We start from the raw sequence: 19,084 nt of genomic DNA on the forward strand, positions 1-19,084 counted from the left end.
TTTTTATTATGCGTTTAATTCAATAAACCTGCGTAAGTGATTCAATAATTCGGGTAGGTGCATGCGAAACTTTTCAAATAATCTGCACTTTATAGAGATCTAAAAAGCAGGGATAACTTCAGAGAAGATTGAAATGCTACATAATATTATGTATATATAAATTATGTTTAGTCGTACATGTATCAATAACAAAAGTAATCAACATGACTTTTCAGACACGATCGTGTTGAGAATTGGAAGGAACGTTTACCGACAGTGTGCCAGGATTATGAACCTAAAGACATTTTCAATATGGATGAGACTAGTTTATTTTACAAACAGGGGAAATCTACAACATTCTGTGTTGCAGGCTCAGATCTGGCTGGTGGTAAAAGAGCCAAAGACAGGATTACTGTTGCGTTGTGTGCATCTATGACTGGTGAAAAACTTAAGCCATTGGTCATTGGGAAGTCGCGAAAGCCGCGGTGTTTCAGTAGGATAAATGTTGATTCTCTGTCGGTAACTTACCGCTTCAACAAGAAAAGTTGGATGAACAGCGGATTGTTCGAGGAATGGTTAAGTAGTGTTGATAAGCAGATGAAACGTCAAAAAAGGAATATTCTGTTGTTCCTAGACAATGCGCCTTCTCATCCAAACATTCAGTTGAGCAATGTAAAAGTGGTGTTTCTCTCTTCAAACACGACATCAGTAGCACAACCTATGGATCAGGGGATCATTCAAACCAAGAAACCTAAATTCTATCAGCAACAGAGTCAGCATATTATTAATGAGATGGAGAAATCTACTCAGAGTGGTAGTGAACTGCTGAAACAGATATCTGTGTTGGACACTATCTTCTGGATTAATCGAGCTTGGAAAACTGTTGACGCAACCACAACAATGAAGTGTTTTGACAAGTGTGGGTTCGAAAAAGTAAGACAGACACCAATTGAGACTGAAAGTCATAGTGACTGTGATTCGGATGATGACATTCCGCTCATAGAGCTTGCACGTAGTCAGGGTATATATGGTACAGACATCCGTGAAATATCAATGATGATATTCCGACCTGTGACAACAGTGAAATAGATTGGAATCTACCTGCAAAGTGGTATTATAACTTTCACTGTTTCAAACAGTGGCATGAAAGCGAGCAGTATTATATTTTTCACTGTTTCAAACAGTAGCATGAAGGGGAGCAGTTATAATTTAAGTTTATACTTCTGATTGATTGTTTCAAACAGTGGCATTACGAGGAGCGGTATTATACTTTTCACTGTTTCAAAAAGTGGCATGAAGGGGATCAGTGTTATACTTTTCACGGTTTCAAACAGTAGCATGAAGGAGAGCGGTATTATACTTTTCAATGTTTCGAACAGTGACACGAAGGGGAGTGGCAATATAACTTTCACTGTTTCAAACAATGGCGTAAAGGGGAGCAGTATTTATAACTCACTGACTTTAACTCGGATTATTCGCTCACTAATCTTGGCTCGAACTCGTCAGGTCCCGGCATAATATCTATATAATGTACATTTTACGCTGACTGGTACTACTGATATCTCGAACAAAATTTGCTTGTCCTATCGAGATCTAGCGAATAATAGTTCGACTGTACTAACTGTTGACAGGTCTAAAGCATCGAACGCAATAACGTAGAAATGGCAAAATCGGTTTGATCAAGTCTGTTCGTGAGATCGTATTAAATGTGCGAATTCTCTCAAGCATTATCTAAAATGGCTTATGCTGTCAAATCGCTATTCCAGTGTGCTAAAGGGGAGCGGTATTATACATTTCACTAGTTCGAACAGTGACACGAAGGGGCGTGGCAATATAAATTTCACTGTTTCAAACAGTGGCGTGAAGGCGGGCAGTGTTAAACATTTCACTGTTTCAAACACTTTAATTCATGGGAGAGGACAGGTGATCTAGTGGTTATGGTGTTGGCCGCATTATCCGGCTTTATCCGATCAGCAGAAATACACACTCGAACACTTAAAACTATTATGTCTTTAAGTTAATACAGTTAAAATGATTGTTGAAGTTACAACAAATTTTTATTCTATTTAATATTTTATTTAATTTAAATGAAGCAACAACAGTTGCTTTAAAAAAAGTTGTCTGTGAAAATGAACAAAACCGATAAAGCACCACCGATTTTAATTTATTTCATAATTTTGTAAAGATGAAAGTCTAAATTTTCCTCTGAAGTGTGAAAATAAAAGAACTCCTGACAAAACTGTAAAACAATTTTGCATGTTTTTCATAAAAATGTTAGAAATGAAAGAATGTCGAAAACAACGTTAACAATTTAATCTGTTTCTCTCTGAAGTACGAAAGAGTAAATTAAAAGAAACATGTATCCAATATTGACCTCTGACATTAATTTATGAAAGTAAAATAACTTTTGACAAAAATATACAATAAATTTTCCCTAGATTGTTCACAAACAATACATGTATAAATTTTGCATGTATAAAGTTTTGACGTCTAATTACTTGATTGTCAACTGTCATCATAGCCGAATCGGAAATATCTCTCACCTAAATAATATTTTTGTGAAAGTGAAATAACTTTTAATAAAAAGTATACAATAAATTTTGTTTTAATTCATTTCATTTGTAAGAATGTTGTGGTGAATAAATTCACAACTTTTAATGGATAAGGAAAAACTGTTGAAAAAATACAATATTTTGGAAAATACAATTATTCAGGAACAAAGTGTTTGCATATTTACGTGGTTGTCAAACATTTCAATAAGTCCGATTGTTACTCACAGTCGCAAATACACTTGATTCTTGTATATGGCCTCCGACGAGGAAAATCAGAAAAACTGGCGATGCTAGGATTGAAGGTCAATCTTGAGTGCAGGACATTTGAAGGCTATTTATTTGTGACAGATGTTGAATATCAGTCTTTCTGCCCATAGTTATGATCACATTGCCATGAATATTTGAACTAATGAAAAATCCTGAGGGATAATGTCAATACTAATTGGGCCAGAAGTTGATGGATGGCCAGGGCTGCAAACAATGGTGGAGGAACGTTTTGTTGATTTATTTGACAGAATGTCCGATATCTTGCGGTTTTGAACATTTGTTTAGTTTGCTGTAATTGTTAATGCTGTTCAAGTTCTTGTGTACTGAGATTTGCATGATGTGATTTGCAGGTTTAGCTTTACATCACACCAACACAACTGATGAATTTCTTTGCCCGTACACAAAAGAAGATGGGCAAACTAACCACTTTGAATGAAGTAATGCTCTTGAATAGTTTGTTTAAATGGTATCAGCCTCATGCATTTTTGTAATTAGGTCATCGTCAAGTGCCTCAGCTGCTTTTGTTTATTTTTCCAAGACCAATTTTCTTCAATTCTTGATGTCATCTTTTTAAAACAGCTCTTGTTTTAACAAACTCTATGTCCATAAATATTGATATCTTAATTCCCAAAGACCTGATGTGTCTATCTAAGTGTCATAGGCTCGTACTTCGATCCATTCTTTTTTGTTACTGCCTAAATGAAATTGCAGAGAATATTGTTGTGCTCCTTTGGGGGAATAAAATGAATCAACCTGTCCTCATTTCTTGACATCAGAAAGGCATTCACAAGCTTCGTGTCATAGACAGTTTTGTAACGAGTGTTCTTGTTTTTATTAGCAACGAGTAATTCATCAGGATCTACTTCTCAGAAAATTCTTTTTTCACCTGGAAGTCGCCAAATGGCTCTTCAGGACCTATTTCCCATTCGGCAGTGATGATAGTTGACAGTAAGGAGACGTCAAAACGTTATATACATGTATTGCTTGTAGACAATCTAGGGGAAGTCACTCGAAATGCATAGAGGGGAAGTTACTTTTGGCAGTGTTTGAGGCACCTTAAGAGGATTTTTTTTAAAGTAGTCCCAACTGTAGCACAGTGAAAAATATATTTGATATTTTTCACTGTGAAATTATCAAATATATTTTTTTTTCACTTATATTTCAGTATTTCACCCAAAAGGATATAAAATAAAATTTGATAATTATTGAAATAAATGTACTTCTTGATTCCATATTAAGCATTAATGTGGTATCAGTAATGACGTCACAAACCTTATATAAAATTAACATGTTTATATCTAAATATTGACGGATGTTCCATTTCAACTAAACTTAGTGATACATTGTATAATAATTTAAATTTCATTAAATTCATAGGATCAAAGTGCAGTGCTTTGATTTGGAATTTACTATGTGACTTTTAGTTTAAGGGTTACCTTATTGCTACCCTTACGATCAAATAAATTTATGATAATTGTTATGTTTCATTATAAAAAATAATCGTTTAAAGCTTGTGTAAAAATTCCATTCAAATTGTCAAAATTTGACAGAGATAAAAGGAAAAAAACAGGTGTGGAGTTAGATGAGTTGTTGAGTATATTATTAATATACGCACCATTTTGCTATCTTTAATACGTTAGAAGTACATTTCCTAAAGTTCAGATTTGACCTTTGATATGTCTGTGACCTTGAAATGACATTAAAGTAACTCTTGGATACGACAGTACCAAAAATATTTCTGCAGTGGATCCACATATAAAATTTAGAAAAACATGTGAAGTATATGCATGACACTTTTCCCAGATATATATAATTCTATATAATATAATATACATTACATATAATTTATTATATTATTTTCAATATTATAAACAAAATACTAAAAGGCGTTGAGACACAATATCTAAACCAATTTAGTTGGTTATATCAAGATAAAACGAGTGGAAAGCGGTATTAGCGGCATAGTTTATTTGTAAATGCACTCATTTGACCTTTGACCCCAGTATACTGTATTGAGGAATCCTAGAAAGTGAAGCCCCTTTTAAATTTTATGTTTGATTCTATGGACCACTTTTATACTAATATCCGAGCATTAACAAAAATGCCATCAGAAGTCACATTTTCCTCAGATATTGGCAGACTATACTAGAATAACAAAGAGAAGAACCTTTAAATGCAAATAGAGGAAAAGGCTACAAAGGAGGGGAAATTATCCGTCCCTTGGGGTCTAACAAGTTCAGACCAGCAGATGTCAAATATACAACACAGGCAGTTACCTGTTACCTATGCATTAAGAAAGGAAACATTGCCAAATACTGTCAAGAGCATTTTCACTAAATTATGCTTCTGTTATGGGACCAGCAACGCCACTTATGAAGACAAGGTCCTTATTTAGTAGGTCAGTCTGATGAAGCTGACATCTTGGTTAGCAACATCTCTACACCAGCACTTATAGATAAAGGCATTTGTATAAGAACCATCAGCCGAACTAAGAGAACAATTTATTTGATAAATTGCTTTAGCCAGTGAAAAATATTTTTGAAAACTGAATGTGCAGAAGGTAACACATTACCATACCATATTGAAACAATATCATCTACACATGAAACTCCAAACTGCAAAGAACAGCATTGTTTATTTCTCAATGTTACAGATATAACCTACAATAATAAGAGACCCAGACTTAATGGCACTAATATTTTGAGTGAAATGATGAAAGATTACAGAAGGAATTTCGGATACAACATTTTACAGAAAATTAAGTTACACGCACCTTTGTAACTATCTTTTTGTTGCACCGCAATCAGAAAAATAGAACTCTAAAAGAATACAGATAAAATTCCTTTAGACAGAAGTGCCGAAATATCAGAAGTTACACTTGATCCAAATCAGATTATCAATATCAGAGGCTTGATATTTTGTCTTTGTTTTTACGCATAAAAATTTGGGTTACAGCCCTACATGTGCAATTCTACAAGAGACAGAAATCTCTCAACTGCCATATTTCATAGACATAACTACTTTTGTTACAGAAAGAATTTAGAGATTACAACCAACTTACCAAAATTAATCATACTGTCACGATATCAACAAAAGCCATTTTATGCGGGATGCAACCAGTCAAAGTGGATGAAACTGTTTTCGATAACTTACAGAATTCTACCAGCCATCATATCTGCGATGATATACACATACAATCATTTTTTTACCCCAAGCAAGATAGACAAATTAAACGAGCTTATTACTAAACAAAAAAAAAAAGATATCGGCTCAACTAGTGATATAAATATTGGATATTGCAACAAAGTCAAGTATAAGATCTGTCGTTTAAATGGAATTTCTATCAACAGAAAAATCGACCCATTCCTCCATGTATGACTGATGAAGTGAGATGTGTTTAAGAACAACTCTTGAGTAGTGCTGTTATACCGAAGTCCAAATCTCCTCAAGCTAGTAATGTGGAAGAAGTTTGAAAGAAGAATTGAAAGTCAAAAATGTGTGTCGATTATGGAATGCTTAATTAAAGAACAGTTATAGACTCGTACGCCTTTCCCCTTTCAACTTTAGATATCAAAAGCGGTTTCTATCAGTTAGAAATGGAAGTCAGTCACACGGAAAGGATAGCGTTTACTGAGGGACCACCATTCGGTTTATCCAACTCTGCTTTTACCTACCAAAGACTCATAAAAGAGTGTTTAGGTGACTTTAAAAGCAAGATCTGTATCATATACCTAAATTACTTGGACTACTTTTACTGTTTCTTCATTGCAGAAAAAGTTAAATTTCAAGGACACATAGTCAGCAAAGAAGGAATTGAAACTGACCCGGATAAGTTTGAAAACGTTCGTGCATTGCTGACATAAAAAGCCCTGATGACCTTTGTTCATGTACTGCTTTTTTCGCACTATCGCAGATGTGTCGAAAAATTTTAAAAAAGATTATTTAACCAAGGATCTGTTACCACCAACATCAGAAACGAAGACAATGCAGAACAAGACAATGAAACGGAAATGGGGTACTGAACAGCAGAGATATTTGAGAATATTTAAATCCTTTTAATCTCCACCTATACTTCCCTGACCGCGTCTTACCAAAAAATATAACAAGAGGGTCATGATAACCCTTGATCGCTCACCTGACTAATATCAGCTACATGTATCAAATATCAAACTAATGCTAAAAGAAAGTAGGTCAGTAGGTCACATTCATGGTCACTGAAAGTAAGTTTTAAGATCAATGTGCAAAACTGTACATGTCACCCAAATGTCAAGACGGTAACTAAAAACAAAAAAGTAGGTCAGTAGGTCACATTCATGGTCACTGAAAGTTAGTTTTAAGATTGATGTGCAATTCTGTACATGTCATCCACATGTCAAGACTGTAAAAATAAACAAAAAAAAAAAAACAACAAAAAAAACAAGAAAGTAGGTCAGTAGGTCAAGGTCACAGTCAGGTGACCCCTAATCTCTTGGGATCATCAGGTAATTATAAGTAAACAGTCTAGGAAATATGATCTGGTATTTTTAAGTATTTTTTCCTATACAACCTATATAACAAGTGACCCCAGAGACGAGACCTCTTTTCACCCTAGGGGCATAATTCGAACAATCTTAATTCGTATATTTTTTAAGTTTTTCCAATATAAGTCTATGTAAATCTATGGTCCCCAGGGCAGGGCTTGGTAGAGGACCATAAGGCAATGCTACATACCAAATATCAAAGGCCTAGATCTTGTGATTTCAGACCAGAAGATTTGTTTTAACTGTACACGTCTATATAAACTATATGACCCGGACCTGGGCGGGGCAATATTTGACCCTAGGGGAATATTTTGGTAAATAAAAAACTTCGTAAAGGACGAATAGATGATGATACTTGCCAAATATCAAAGCCCTAGGCCCTGTGGTTTTGGAAAGAAGGCTTTCAAAGTTTGTCTCCATATAAATCTGTATAAACCATGTGAAATCCTGACCGAGGCCATATTTAACCCTATAGGGATAATCTGAACAATCTGAGAAGAGGACTACTAGATGATGTTACATATAACATATCAAAGCCATAAGCTCTGCGATTTTGGACAAGAAGATTTTTCCCTATGCAAGACTATATAAACCATGTGACCACCGGGGCGGGTCTATATTTGATCCTAGGAGGAGTAGGTTTAGCACTCTTTGTAGAGGACCACTAGATGATGCTACTTTACAAATATCGAAGCCCTAAGCCTGTGGTTTAAGACAAGAAGATTTTCAAAGACTTTCTCATATAAGTCTATGAAAACCATATTATCCACAGGGCGGGCCTTATTTGGCCGTAGAGGGATAATTTGAATTAACTTGGTAGAGGACCATTAGATATGCCACATACCAAATATCAAAGCCCTAGCTACTGTGGTTAAAGTTTTCCTTTCGGTTGCCATGACAACAAGAGTTCTACATAGATTTCAATTCTTTGGGCAATTTTGAAAGGTGGCCACAAAAGGACCATTTTCCTGAAGTTTAGTGTAAATCTGCCCAGTTTTTTTGAATTTAAAATATAGCCATATAAGAAAAATAAGCTCCGCCCCCTGGCGGCCATGTTTTATACCGAAACAGAACGGCTAAGGCAATTTTGATAGAGGGTCACCTAGAGATCATTTCTACAATATATCTTTAAAATGTGGCAAACAATTTCTGACAAGAAGATTTTTAAATATTTTTTCATATATTGCCATGGCAACCAAAGTTAAGCATAGATTTCAATTCTTTTAGGCAATTTTGAAAGGAGGCAACCCAAGAATTATTCCTATGAAGCTTGGTGTAAATCTACTCTGTGGTTTGAAGAAGAGGATTTTTTTAGAAAGTGTAGGCACACAATGCACGACGCTAAACGCACGCCGGACGACGGACATCGAGCGGTCACAAAAGCTTACCTTGAGCCTTTGGCATAATTTACAAAGGCAAATATAGGTACAAAATAATATTGTTTATACATATAATTTTTAAATAGCAAAATCTGATCATTGTTTAAAAGAAATAGTATATTTATCCAAATACTTGCTCAGGACATTCCTCTTAAACATAGTATCAATTATTTAAAGACATTTTATCTGTTAATCATGATTGACACGGTGTAGCAATTGTCCCTGCTGCTATGAATGCCTATTATAATGTATGAATGAATCTACAATTTTTAAATCTTCTGCAACTTTGAAAAACTACAGAATTAGAAAGAGTTTTTCATGTAGTTCCAAAAATGTAAGTTATGTTATTACATGTAAAAGGTGTAATTTTCAATATGTTGGACAGACCAACCAGATGTGCGATAAACGCATGAAAAGTCATTGTTTTGATATAAACCATTATCCTGAATCTTTGACAAATGTTTCTGAACATTTTAATTCCAACCTTCACACAATTGATGACTTTTCATTCATGCCCATAGAACACAAAAATGGTGATTGGAAACGTCTACTGAGGGAGACTTACTGGATGCATGAGTAAGACACTGTTTATCCAAATGGTATGAACTCGAAATATTTGTACTAATAATTAAATTAAGATTTTTAATCTTTATGATTTTTCTCTGTATAATCAGTAAATTCTATACTTTTGATATATAAAATACAGTAAAAAGCATTATAAATGTTCAAGTTTTTTCCAGACTTTAATATCCTATTTGCTATCTGCATTTTCTCTGGAAATAATGTATCTTCATAGATCCTTTACATTGTGCATTTCTGTCTATGTATAATGTTTTTGAATGTTAAATTACGCCATGCTGTTGCATACGTTTTGACATTGTATTCTACATGACGTCATCAACGTTATTTATTGTAAACATTATACCCCTGATTAAGGCATTGAAAGCCGAAACTAGTTGGAAATAAATAAAAAACCAGTTTGAAGTTGTTCTTCCATATTCAATTGTATTTTAAATGTAAAAGTAAGAAATAACTTTGATAAACTGCCTGCAGCATTGCCTATGAAATAGTTGGTGTAACATATGTGCATCTAAATTAGGACATGAATAAGTATATCTGTATAAAATGTGACAAATTCCACCCAAACCATCTTTCCCTCACACACTCACTGTACCTTAAATAACTCTTTCAATCAAACTGTAACTAGTATAGTCTCAAATAAATTAGAAAACCATTGTGTTAGCAAGGTATCAGTGATGATTTCAGTTAGTTATTTAATTATCTTTCGACTCACGCAGTCTGTATTAGTCGGTGCTAGGGGCGTGGGCAGTGTTGCGTTTTCCATTTCTGCTCATGAACAGACTCATTTAAATTGAGTCTGCAATTTTCACTGCTTGCCTTGTTCTAAGTGTTCTCGAGGGATCTACTTTTCAGAATTTATTTACTATGGAAAAAAGCAGATGACTAGAGGGATTCTATACAAAGAAATTATCGATTGGGAAAAAGATTTAAACAGCTGTTTTTACCAAATGTGAACAAGAAAAAAGATCTTTGAGGTCTTTACAATGATAAGATAAATAAGCCTGTTCCCAGTCGAATGTGTACGACTTTAGACAATTAGCTTAAAATACAGCGGATCATTTTTGAAAAACATTGTCTTTATTACAATTACGGTTCAACCTCGCTAGAACAAACATAACTGGAAATTTATTGTTATATAAAAGGTGCTTCTCTAGCAATCGATTTCTCTGATAGGACATGAAAATTAATGCCTTTGTATGAAGGTGTTCCTTCTCCGATGTGATACGGTTCAACATAGTTACTTTCAATAAGCGGCTACCAGTATCATAAAGCTAAAGCAGTATTAAACATACACAATGTTTTGTGAGTATACGCATATATTATTATATTCACCTTCAGGTTTTGCAAATGTGACGATAGCGACGTTTGTACTTCTTTTGATATCAACTGACACAACATCCCCGCCCCCTGACTTCTGTCCGTCCTCAAAATACTGCCGTAATAATGTTTCTGTTGTTTTGTTTGTCTGAAATCCTCTCACTTCGACAACATTTGATCCTTCGAAAACGCACACCTCAACTTCAGTTCCTTTTATTGTTATTGGTATATTCTCAAGAACTCTTGTCAGTGCTGCAAACAATTTCGCTAAAGTTTCAAAAGATCAAACAAAAGTGACAATCGTTTACGAGCATATATGGATGCTGTACAAAATAGGACGTATCCTACATTTTTTTGACAGATGCAAATAATTGATCAATGATATCGCTAATATAGCTGTACTGTAATACGATAAAATAAAGTACGAATGATATAGGTATGGGTATATATTCAAACGTTGCTAGTAAATTGACCTCAAATGATGTGTTGCCGACATATGACATGATATACAGTATAGATGAATAAAATAGATATTTTTTTTAAATAATTTAAAGTACATTTTGTCTAAAGTAAATTATATGTATTATCCGCCAATAGTTGTTCATTTGGCAGTTACCTAAATGGTCTTCAAATTCAATGACTGCAGAATGCCTGTACTTGTTAAAATCTATTGATTTCAATTTGCCACCGCCTTGTCGCTTTACATCCTCGAAGAACGAAGTAAGGTATTCTTCTGTAACAGTCTCCGGGATACCTTTTACCAAAATTTCTGTATGCTGTATATCTTCAGCTTCCGTTTGCTTAGCTAAATGAAATATGGAATCGTAATTTTGTCATAGAGTTTAGTAATGAATATCATGAATCATTTATTTGTTTTTACCATGCAACTACTATGCAAAGTGCCTGATATCACTTGCCTGATATTTTATTTTGTTATCAGGTCAATGACCTGATATCAAAATTAAGCCCCTCCCATATTAACGGACTAGTTTTTACATCATTCCAGATTGAATTTTATTACAGAGTCCAGTCTCGATGTTGCACAACTTTTTTTCTAAATAGATTCTGTAATCTCAACAGATTTCCTCGAATATGGTTGTCTCTAATTTTATCACACAGACAATAGCACTGAATGACGTCATTGTGAAACGTTCATCATGACATCACAATGCTTACATGGATCGATTCTTGGAAAGGTTTTCAATACACTTGACAATGTATGATATACTTATTCTCGATTTATGCCTAATTTAAGGTATGCACATTTTATTAAGTATTAGCAAAACTATTTGTGTTAATTATTATTCTTGGATCAGTTAATTATAATTCTTGGATCAGTGTAAATTTAGTGATTTTAAAAACTTTAAAGTATCTCAGAGACTCTGATGTGAGTCTGGAACTGGAAGTGAAATTTTCAGCGCTTTGGACATGTAGTTGTCTGTGTCAAATGTTTCATAATGGAAATAAAGCATGTTCTGGTTTATTCAAGAGAATGATTTTTGATTTTTTATGCAGGTAAGAGTGTATTTCATTGTTACTTTTTTACAAGAATATCAGAAAGTTAAAAAAAAATGGTCGGAAATGAATTCAATATGGCTGCCGTATTGTTTCGTTCAGATGTTTCAGGGGCGGATGAATTTTCAAATCCGTAAAATATAAATTTAATTTTTTTGCTTTAGTAGACATCTTTTACTAAATAAGAGATGAAGACATATGTTGTTCTAAGCAGTTTGTGTGAGTTTCATGATAAATAGAATAACAGGCTACTGTCCTTTGATATCAATGTTATCTGGTCTCGGCTTATATGGGCGGAAGGGGTTCGGTTCCCTCACCCCTTCCAGCCCATATCAACCTCGACCTGATAACATTGATATCAAAAGACAGTAGCCTGTTATTCTCTATTTCGAAGAAACATTTTGAGAGATGCGGGTTATTTATTAACTCGAATGTTGACATACTAACTCGAAACATTTTACTCGAACTTTGACTTATTATCTCGAGATAATGATTTAGTGACTAGAAAGTTTGACCTACTAACTCGAAATTTGGACTAACTTCTTCAAGCGTTTGACTTAATTACTAGAACTTCCGGCTACGTATCTTGCTTCTTTACCCACAGACTTTGAGAGTCAGTCCGTCCGTCAAAAGTGAAAAACTAGTAGTGAATAAGTTGGTCATAACAACTTTTCCAAAACTGTGTACGCAAGATATTTTTATCCTAAGATGATAAAACTGTAAGGTGGATACAGCTACCTGCACATCCATAAATAGTACTCATCATGTACAGTCACAACGTAACATTATATCTCCATATACTTAAAATTAGCCAGCCATAAATGTATATATGAACTACTGTAGCCTCTAGTGCTACTCCAGATTTCATATTTAGGCAGGACACGCCTACATGTTCATATGTATTATGTGTATATGTTCCAGTCGAAGGATTACTAACCAGATCGAAAACCTTCCAGATATGGTCCATATTAAAGTCGTTAAGTCAAAAGTACATAACACAAGTATCAATTGTCGTGTTACACATGCATAAAGCCTGCTATAATTCGATTATTGCCAGTTTTATTGCCAAACTCAAATATTAGAAATCTTATACATATGTCACCTATAACAGTTTGTGTAAGTACTTGTCTCAGTAACTGAAAACACACCTGTATAGAGATAAACAGTGGATACATAAAATTGAACTGTATGAAACAATAGTATTCAGAATATAAATAAATTGTTCTCATACTCTTAATGATTTCCTTTGTAAGCATATGGTTGATATATCATAGTCTAATGTATGTCTGGTCAAAAGCCAAGAACATAAAACATAATGCATAAGACCGTTACCAACAACAGCCTAATACCAATTACGGGCGTGCATTGGTAACCCATTGATAATTTTGATAATTCAAATATGTACTTACCAAAGTTTTGCACATTTACTTCAAAGCCTAATAGTGTTATAGGGCGCTTATGTAGAACAATTTCGACAGCTGAAATAAAAGAAAAGCAAAAATTATGTAATAAGTTTTTCCCAATCGTATGAAAATTATATTCATATTAAATTACATTATTGTCAGGCTTTCTTTGTACATTAAAAGGTAATTGTATTTAAAGCAAACTAATCAGTATAAGTTTATGCTCTTTTATCGAAAAGTTGCATGCTGATAGATCATTAATTTAATTATTATAATAACTGAATTTATTCTTATTCTGCGTCTTGCTCTTACCGTTGTTCTCTTAAATATTGTATATTCCGAAGATTATCATCCGACAGAGCATTAAATCGTAAGATATTTTATATACGACCACTTATACATCTGGAATGCAATGTATGAAAATGTTTGAAACGAAACAATTGTACAAAATGTGCTCATTGGACTACAAAACAATAAAGGAGAAACTGTTTAAACAAGTCCACTTTTGAAACATGATTTCATTCAACCTTAATTATGACATAATTACCCTTTTCCTCTTCAAATTCAACTAGAGCGGATCCATCGACCTTGTTGATATGGATGTTTTTAACTTTTCCGCCGCCTTGTCGATTCTCATTTTCAAAAAACATTAAAAGAATTTCTTCCGTAGCAGCTTTTGGTAGACCTGACACTTTAATTGTACTACACATCTCTACACTTTTTGCTGTCAGTATTTTCTGGGCTGCAATTTGTTTTTGAATGTCTTAATCCAGGTTTTCGTACAATATAATACATAGTTATATATAATAATCGCTACAAAATACTAGACATAAACATCTGTCTGAAAACATGAGAGACTGTTTGGTAAGATGGCATCAAACTATTACCTTAGACCTAAAACACAATGTGTAAAGATGTTGACTGATATGTTCTATATGTAGTGAATACTGAATTCAGGGGAGCCAGTTCTTACTAGATTATGTATATCAAATGTATCAAAAGGAAATAGTAATCTGATTTAAACGGAATTAGATTCTGGCACTTATTTTAAAGTTGGTGCATAAGAGAAATAATTATAATAACCCAAATGCTTATTATTCACCGTCAATTTAAGAAAATTCTAAGTTGTAGGAAATTTACTTTTCAGAACAAAACATGACGCAACTAAACGAATCCTGAAAAGACTGTTTTTGTTTATATGTATATTGGTCAAATGTGCACTATTTTACAACCCTGTATAGAGATAAACAAAGGATACCTAAAATCGAACTGCATGAAACAATTTTCAGAATATAAAGTTATTCTAATACTCTTAAGGAATTTCTGTGTCTGCACAGAGCTGATATAACCTCATTTAGTGTATGCTTGGTCAAGAGCGAAGACATAAAACATAGTGTATAGGAATGTTACCAACAGCAATATAAAAACGATTACGAGTGTAAACTGGTAACCAAAACATGGACGATTCTAGAAATCTAAATATGTACCTACCAAATCTTTGCACATTTACTTCTATTCCTAACAGTTTTATTGGGCGCTTATGAAGAACAATATCGACAGCTGCAATAAAAGAAAAGTAAAAATCAGGTAGTACGTTTTCTCAGGCATGTGAATATTAAATGCTTTACGAAAAAGTAATTTTATGTAAAGCAAAATTGTCAGCGTAAGTTTATGATCTTTTTTTAAAGAACATTTGCTTGCTAATAGACCACTGAATTCTTCTTTTTCCTGTTCTATCCGCTGTTCTCTTACATGTTGTTAATCCCGACAACCATAATCCGACAGAGCATTAAAACTTAAGATATGTTTGTAGACAGCTACTTATACGCTTAGACCTCAATGTATGAACTCTTTTGAAAATATATAATTTCACTTAGTCCATATTCTGTGTGTTTATTGAAATATATAAAATAAAGGAGAAACCGTTTAAGGAAATCCACTTTTGAAACATTTCTTTCAATTTCAATGACATAAATACCCTTTTCCTCTTCAAATTCAACAAGAGCGGATCCATCGACCTTGCTAATGCGAACTTCTTTTACTTTTCCACCGCCTTGTCGATTCTCATTTTCAAAAAACATTAAAAGAATTTCTTCTGTAGCAGCGTATGGTAGACCTGACACTTTAATTGTACTGTGCGTCTCGGCACTCTTTGCTGTTGGTTTTTCCTGGGCTACAATATACATTTCGAAGTTCTCAAGCCAGATTTTCATACTATATAGTATAATAATTGTGTGTTAGTTCCGGTTTTCATGAAGCATAACATATATAAACATAACATGATACCAATCATGAAAACATTTTTAAAACAAAATGATAGACTGTTTAGAAAACCGACTTCTAACAATAAACTAAGACCTGTGCAATGTGTAAAAATGCAGAGTTATGTACCATAAAATTGGTAAACGATTTTCAGTCAATTCCAGAATCAAGGTATACAATTCCTTACTAATTTAGTATATGTACATTACATCTTAACAGACAAAAAATGGAAATCTGATAAAAAAAAAGAAGTCGATTCTGGCACATTTCAATACTAGTGCATAGGCCTATGAGAAAAAAATGATAGTAGCACAAAGGCTTATTATTTACCGTCGAATTTGGTATCACTTAAGAAGATACCAAGAAGAATTTAAAGCACATAGGAACAAAACCATTACATACGTACAAAACTACAAAAGCATTTTTAAAGTTCTAGGCTACAGGGAAGTTACTTTTAAAAACCAAAAAGTGGCAAAACAACAGAAATCCGGAAAAGGTTTTCTGTTTATATATGGATTTGTCAATTGGCAGTCTTTACAAACTATTAGTGCTATTGATTTACCACAATTAATATTGATCAACGCATTCCCTAGAAATAAATATACCTGAACAACATTCATTAATGGATAAGTTTTCAATTGTTGTTTAAAGGTTTACAGTTATGTAAGTAGTATGTTGTTTTTTTTTATATTTCCGTGGTTCTAATAATAAATACCAGTTCTTATATTTGCTGGTGGGTAATATGCCTTTGTGTAATATAATTATATTTGTATGCCTGTAATAAAGTCAGTGCCAGAATTTAATTTAAGCAGATTTTGATTTTCTCTTGCTAATGGTATTGTACATAAACTAGTACGATTTGTCGGTGTTAACTCTGAAATATATAATCTTGTACTTTCACAGCCAAACAAAACCAACAAAAAAACAAAAACACTTGTATACTCATTCAGTTAAACCCATTGGAAAGACACGACATGAATTTTATCAATATTGCGTCTGGTGATCACTTAGTGAAATTTATTTTGACCTTTCACTGAGACAAACAAAAGTCCTCTTTGTTTTTGAGACTATCTGTCTCTGTCGCGCACTCCCTCCCTATGTACTTACACATTACTTCTATTTGCACTTCCGTTTCGAGTATTCGAATAGGTTGCTTCTTCATGATAATGTCAATGGCTGTAATAAAAAAAAACAAATTATGTGGATTTCAAGAAGAAAGGTGGCAATCACTTCCCTTTTTGCCACGTGTCTGATATAGTTGGGCCATATTAAACTATATGTTCTCCTTTTGAAATATCGAGTGACGACACAACTTTGATTGTAATATTTTACACGGTTATTTGTTAATAAATGAAAGTACAATGCATGGAGAGTAACCAGAAAGAGATACAGAGCAGAATTGTGACAGACGTATGGCTTAGAAAGAAAATTTATTGCATTAGTTAGAAGGTTTGTTCAGTATAACAATTTATGATGTTATTTACCTGATGATTCTTCAAATTCAACAATGGCCGAGTGTTTGTCATCAGTCATTGTCACATCCTTTACTTTGCCACCCCCTTGTCTTTTTTCGTTTTCGAAAAACATAATGAGAATTTCATCTGTTGCGTTCTCAGGTAACCCCGATACTTTAAGTTTCGTTGGTTTTGTAATCTCTGTTGATGTTTCACCAGCTGGAATGTATGAATAACATTTCGTAAACAAACCAGTGCTATTAACTGCATGAATTAAAAATGTTAGTAACACAAATTCTGTCAAGCAAATTGGTAGTTTCACCATATCGTAGCATTCATGAATCTTTATGTACTGAAACTTTAAACTGATTGGTACATTTCTGAATAATAAGTCATTTATAGGTCACTTAAGAAGTAATAAGTTCACAAGTTAGGTCTATCGTTGAATAACCCATGTTTTGAGTTTTTTGCGTAAGAATATATTGTTTTGCATAAGAACGAAAAACTAGGGTTATTCTACGATAAATCACACTTGGAAACTTGTTATTTCGATTCTAACACGACATACTAGTATCAACAGTGTAAGAAGAAATGGTAACTACTTTTTACGACCGTGCTACGCACCTGGATCGGATGACGTCATTGCACGCGAGTGGTTTATTGCAGAATAAGTCGAGATAGATTTTGCTCTACATGTATATAGAATATTCGCCGGTCGTGTTAGAATAGTCAATAAACTTATTAGTTATATTTTCAAAATATACAATGTAGTACACGTACTAGTATCATGTAAAGAACATATAGATATTTGAATTGTAAAGTCATCAAATCCCCATTCTTAAGTATATGGGATATGCAATTGATAAACAACTTGTTATTTCAGGACGTTTTGAAGATTTGTATCTATGTTTTATTAATGGATCTAAATAAGCAAAAAAAAAAAAAAAAAAAAAAAACAACAATATATGTTGTTGTGCCTACTGAAACTATGATTTTTACAACTCGATATTTCAGGATATTTCGAAGATTTGTATTTATGTTTTATTAATGGGCCTAAATAAGCAAAAATAAATTTTTGTTGTCCCTACTGAAACTATGATATAAACCAACAACCTGATATTTCTGGACATTTTGAAGATTTGTATTTATGCTTTATTAATGGACCTAAATAAGCAAAACAATATTTTTGTCCCTACTGGAACTATGATTTCTAAATAGTGCGTGGGACTATGGGCAGCTGTGAGAAAAAAATCTTAGAAATATAGAGACCTATACCCCATTGTAGATTGAAGTGAGTTATCAAAATTTTACTTTCGGGACACGCGATTGAAAAAAGTTATAACGTCGTAAATATGGCGGTTTAAAAGAAAGAAAATGAAATGCAGAAAATACATGTCTGCTAATTAATTGCAGACTACAACGTCCTCAAAACCGATGTTATAATTAAGATCTTAACAAATTTAGTGAAGGCAATGTTTATTCTAGCAGACAGAAATAGTTATATTTTCATTTGTATTGCTAAATAGCATAATTGTATATATATTTATATCCTTGTTTTCTGTACGAGAATGTCAATTCAGATTAGTGCGTATACACTGTGGCTAGAATGCGAAATCCATCAAAAGTATCTGGTAAATGGAGAAGTTGGTATAATGCTGTTTTTAATAATAATAAAAATAAAACAGCTTGAAAGCGTAATTATATTACACTGTCGATTCTTCTATTAAGGTAGATACATTTAATGAATACATGCTACATTATCTTGCTTCATGACATGTTATCTTATTCCTATTGATTTCTTCAGACATTATTTAGCAGTGTTAATATTAACGTAATTTCAGGATCCAGAAGAGA

The 19,084-nt window shown here is 33.3% G+C and overlaps 1 protein-coding gene across 1 annotated transcript; it reads left to right on the forward strand.

Moving 5' to 3' along the window:
- The first annotated feature begins 291 nt into the window (after positions 1-291).
- LOC128551909 (tigger transposable element-derived protein 6-like) lies at positions 292-1,068 on the forward strand. The gene has a single exon (XM_053532864.1). The coding sequence runs from the start codon at positions 292-294 to the stop codon at positions 1,066-1,068; it is 777 nt and encodes a 258-aa protein (XP_053388839.1).
- Positions 1,069-19,084: the final 18,016 nt, after the last annotated feature.

This window comes from Mercenaria mercenaria, unplaced genomic scaffold (genome assembly GCF_021730395.1).
Source record: "Mercenaria mercenaria strain notata unplaced genomic scaffold, MADL_Memer_1 contig_1827, whole genome shotgun sequence".
NCBI lineage: Eukaryota > Metazoa > Mollusca > Bivalvia > Venerida > Veneridae > Mercenaria > Mercenaria mercenaria.

Bases quoted from the DNA above. Each gene is read 5' to 3' on its own strand.
- LOC128551909 (XM_053532864.1), top strand. From the start codon at position 292: ATGGATGAGACTAGTTTATTTTACAAACAGGGGAAATCTACAACATTC.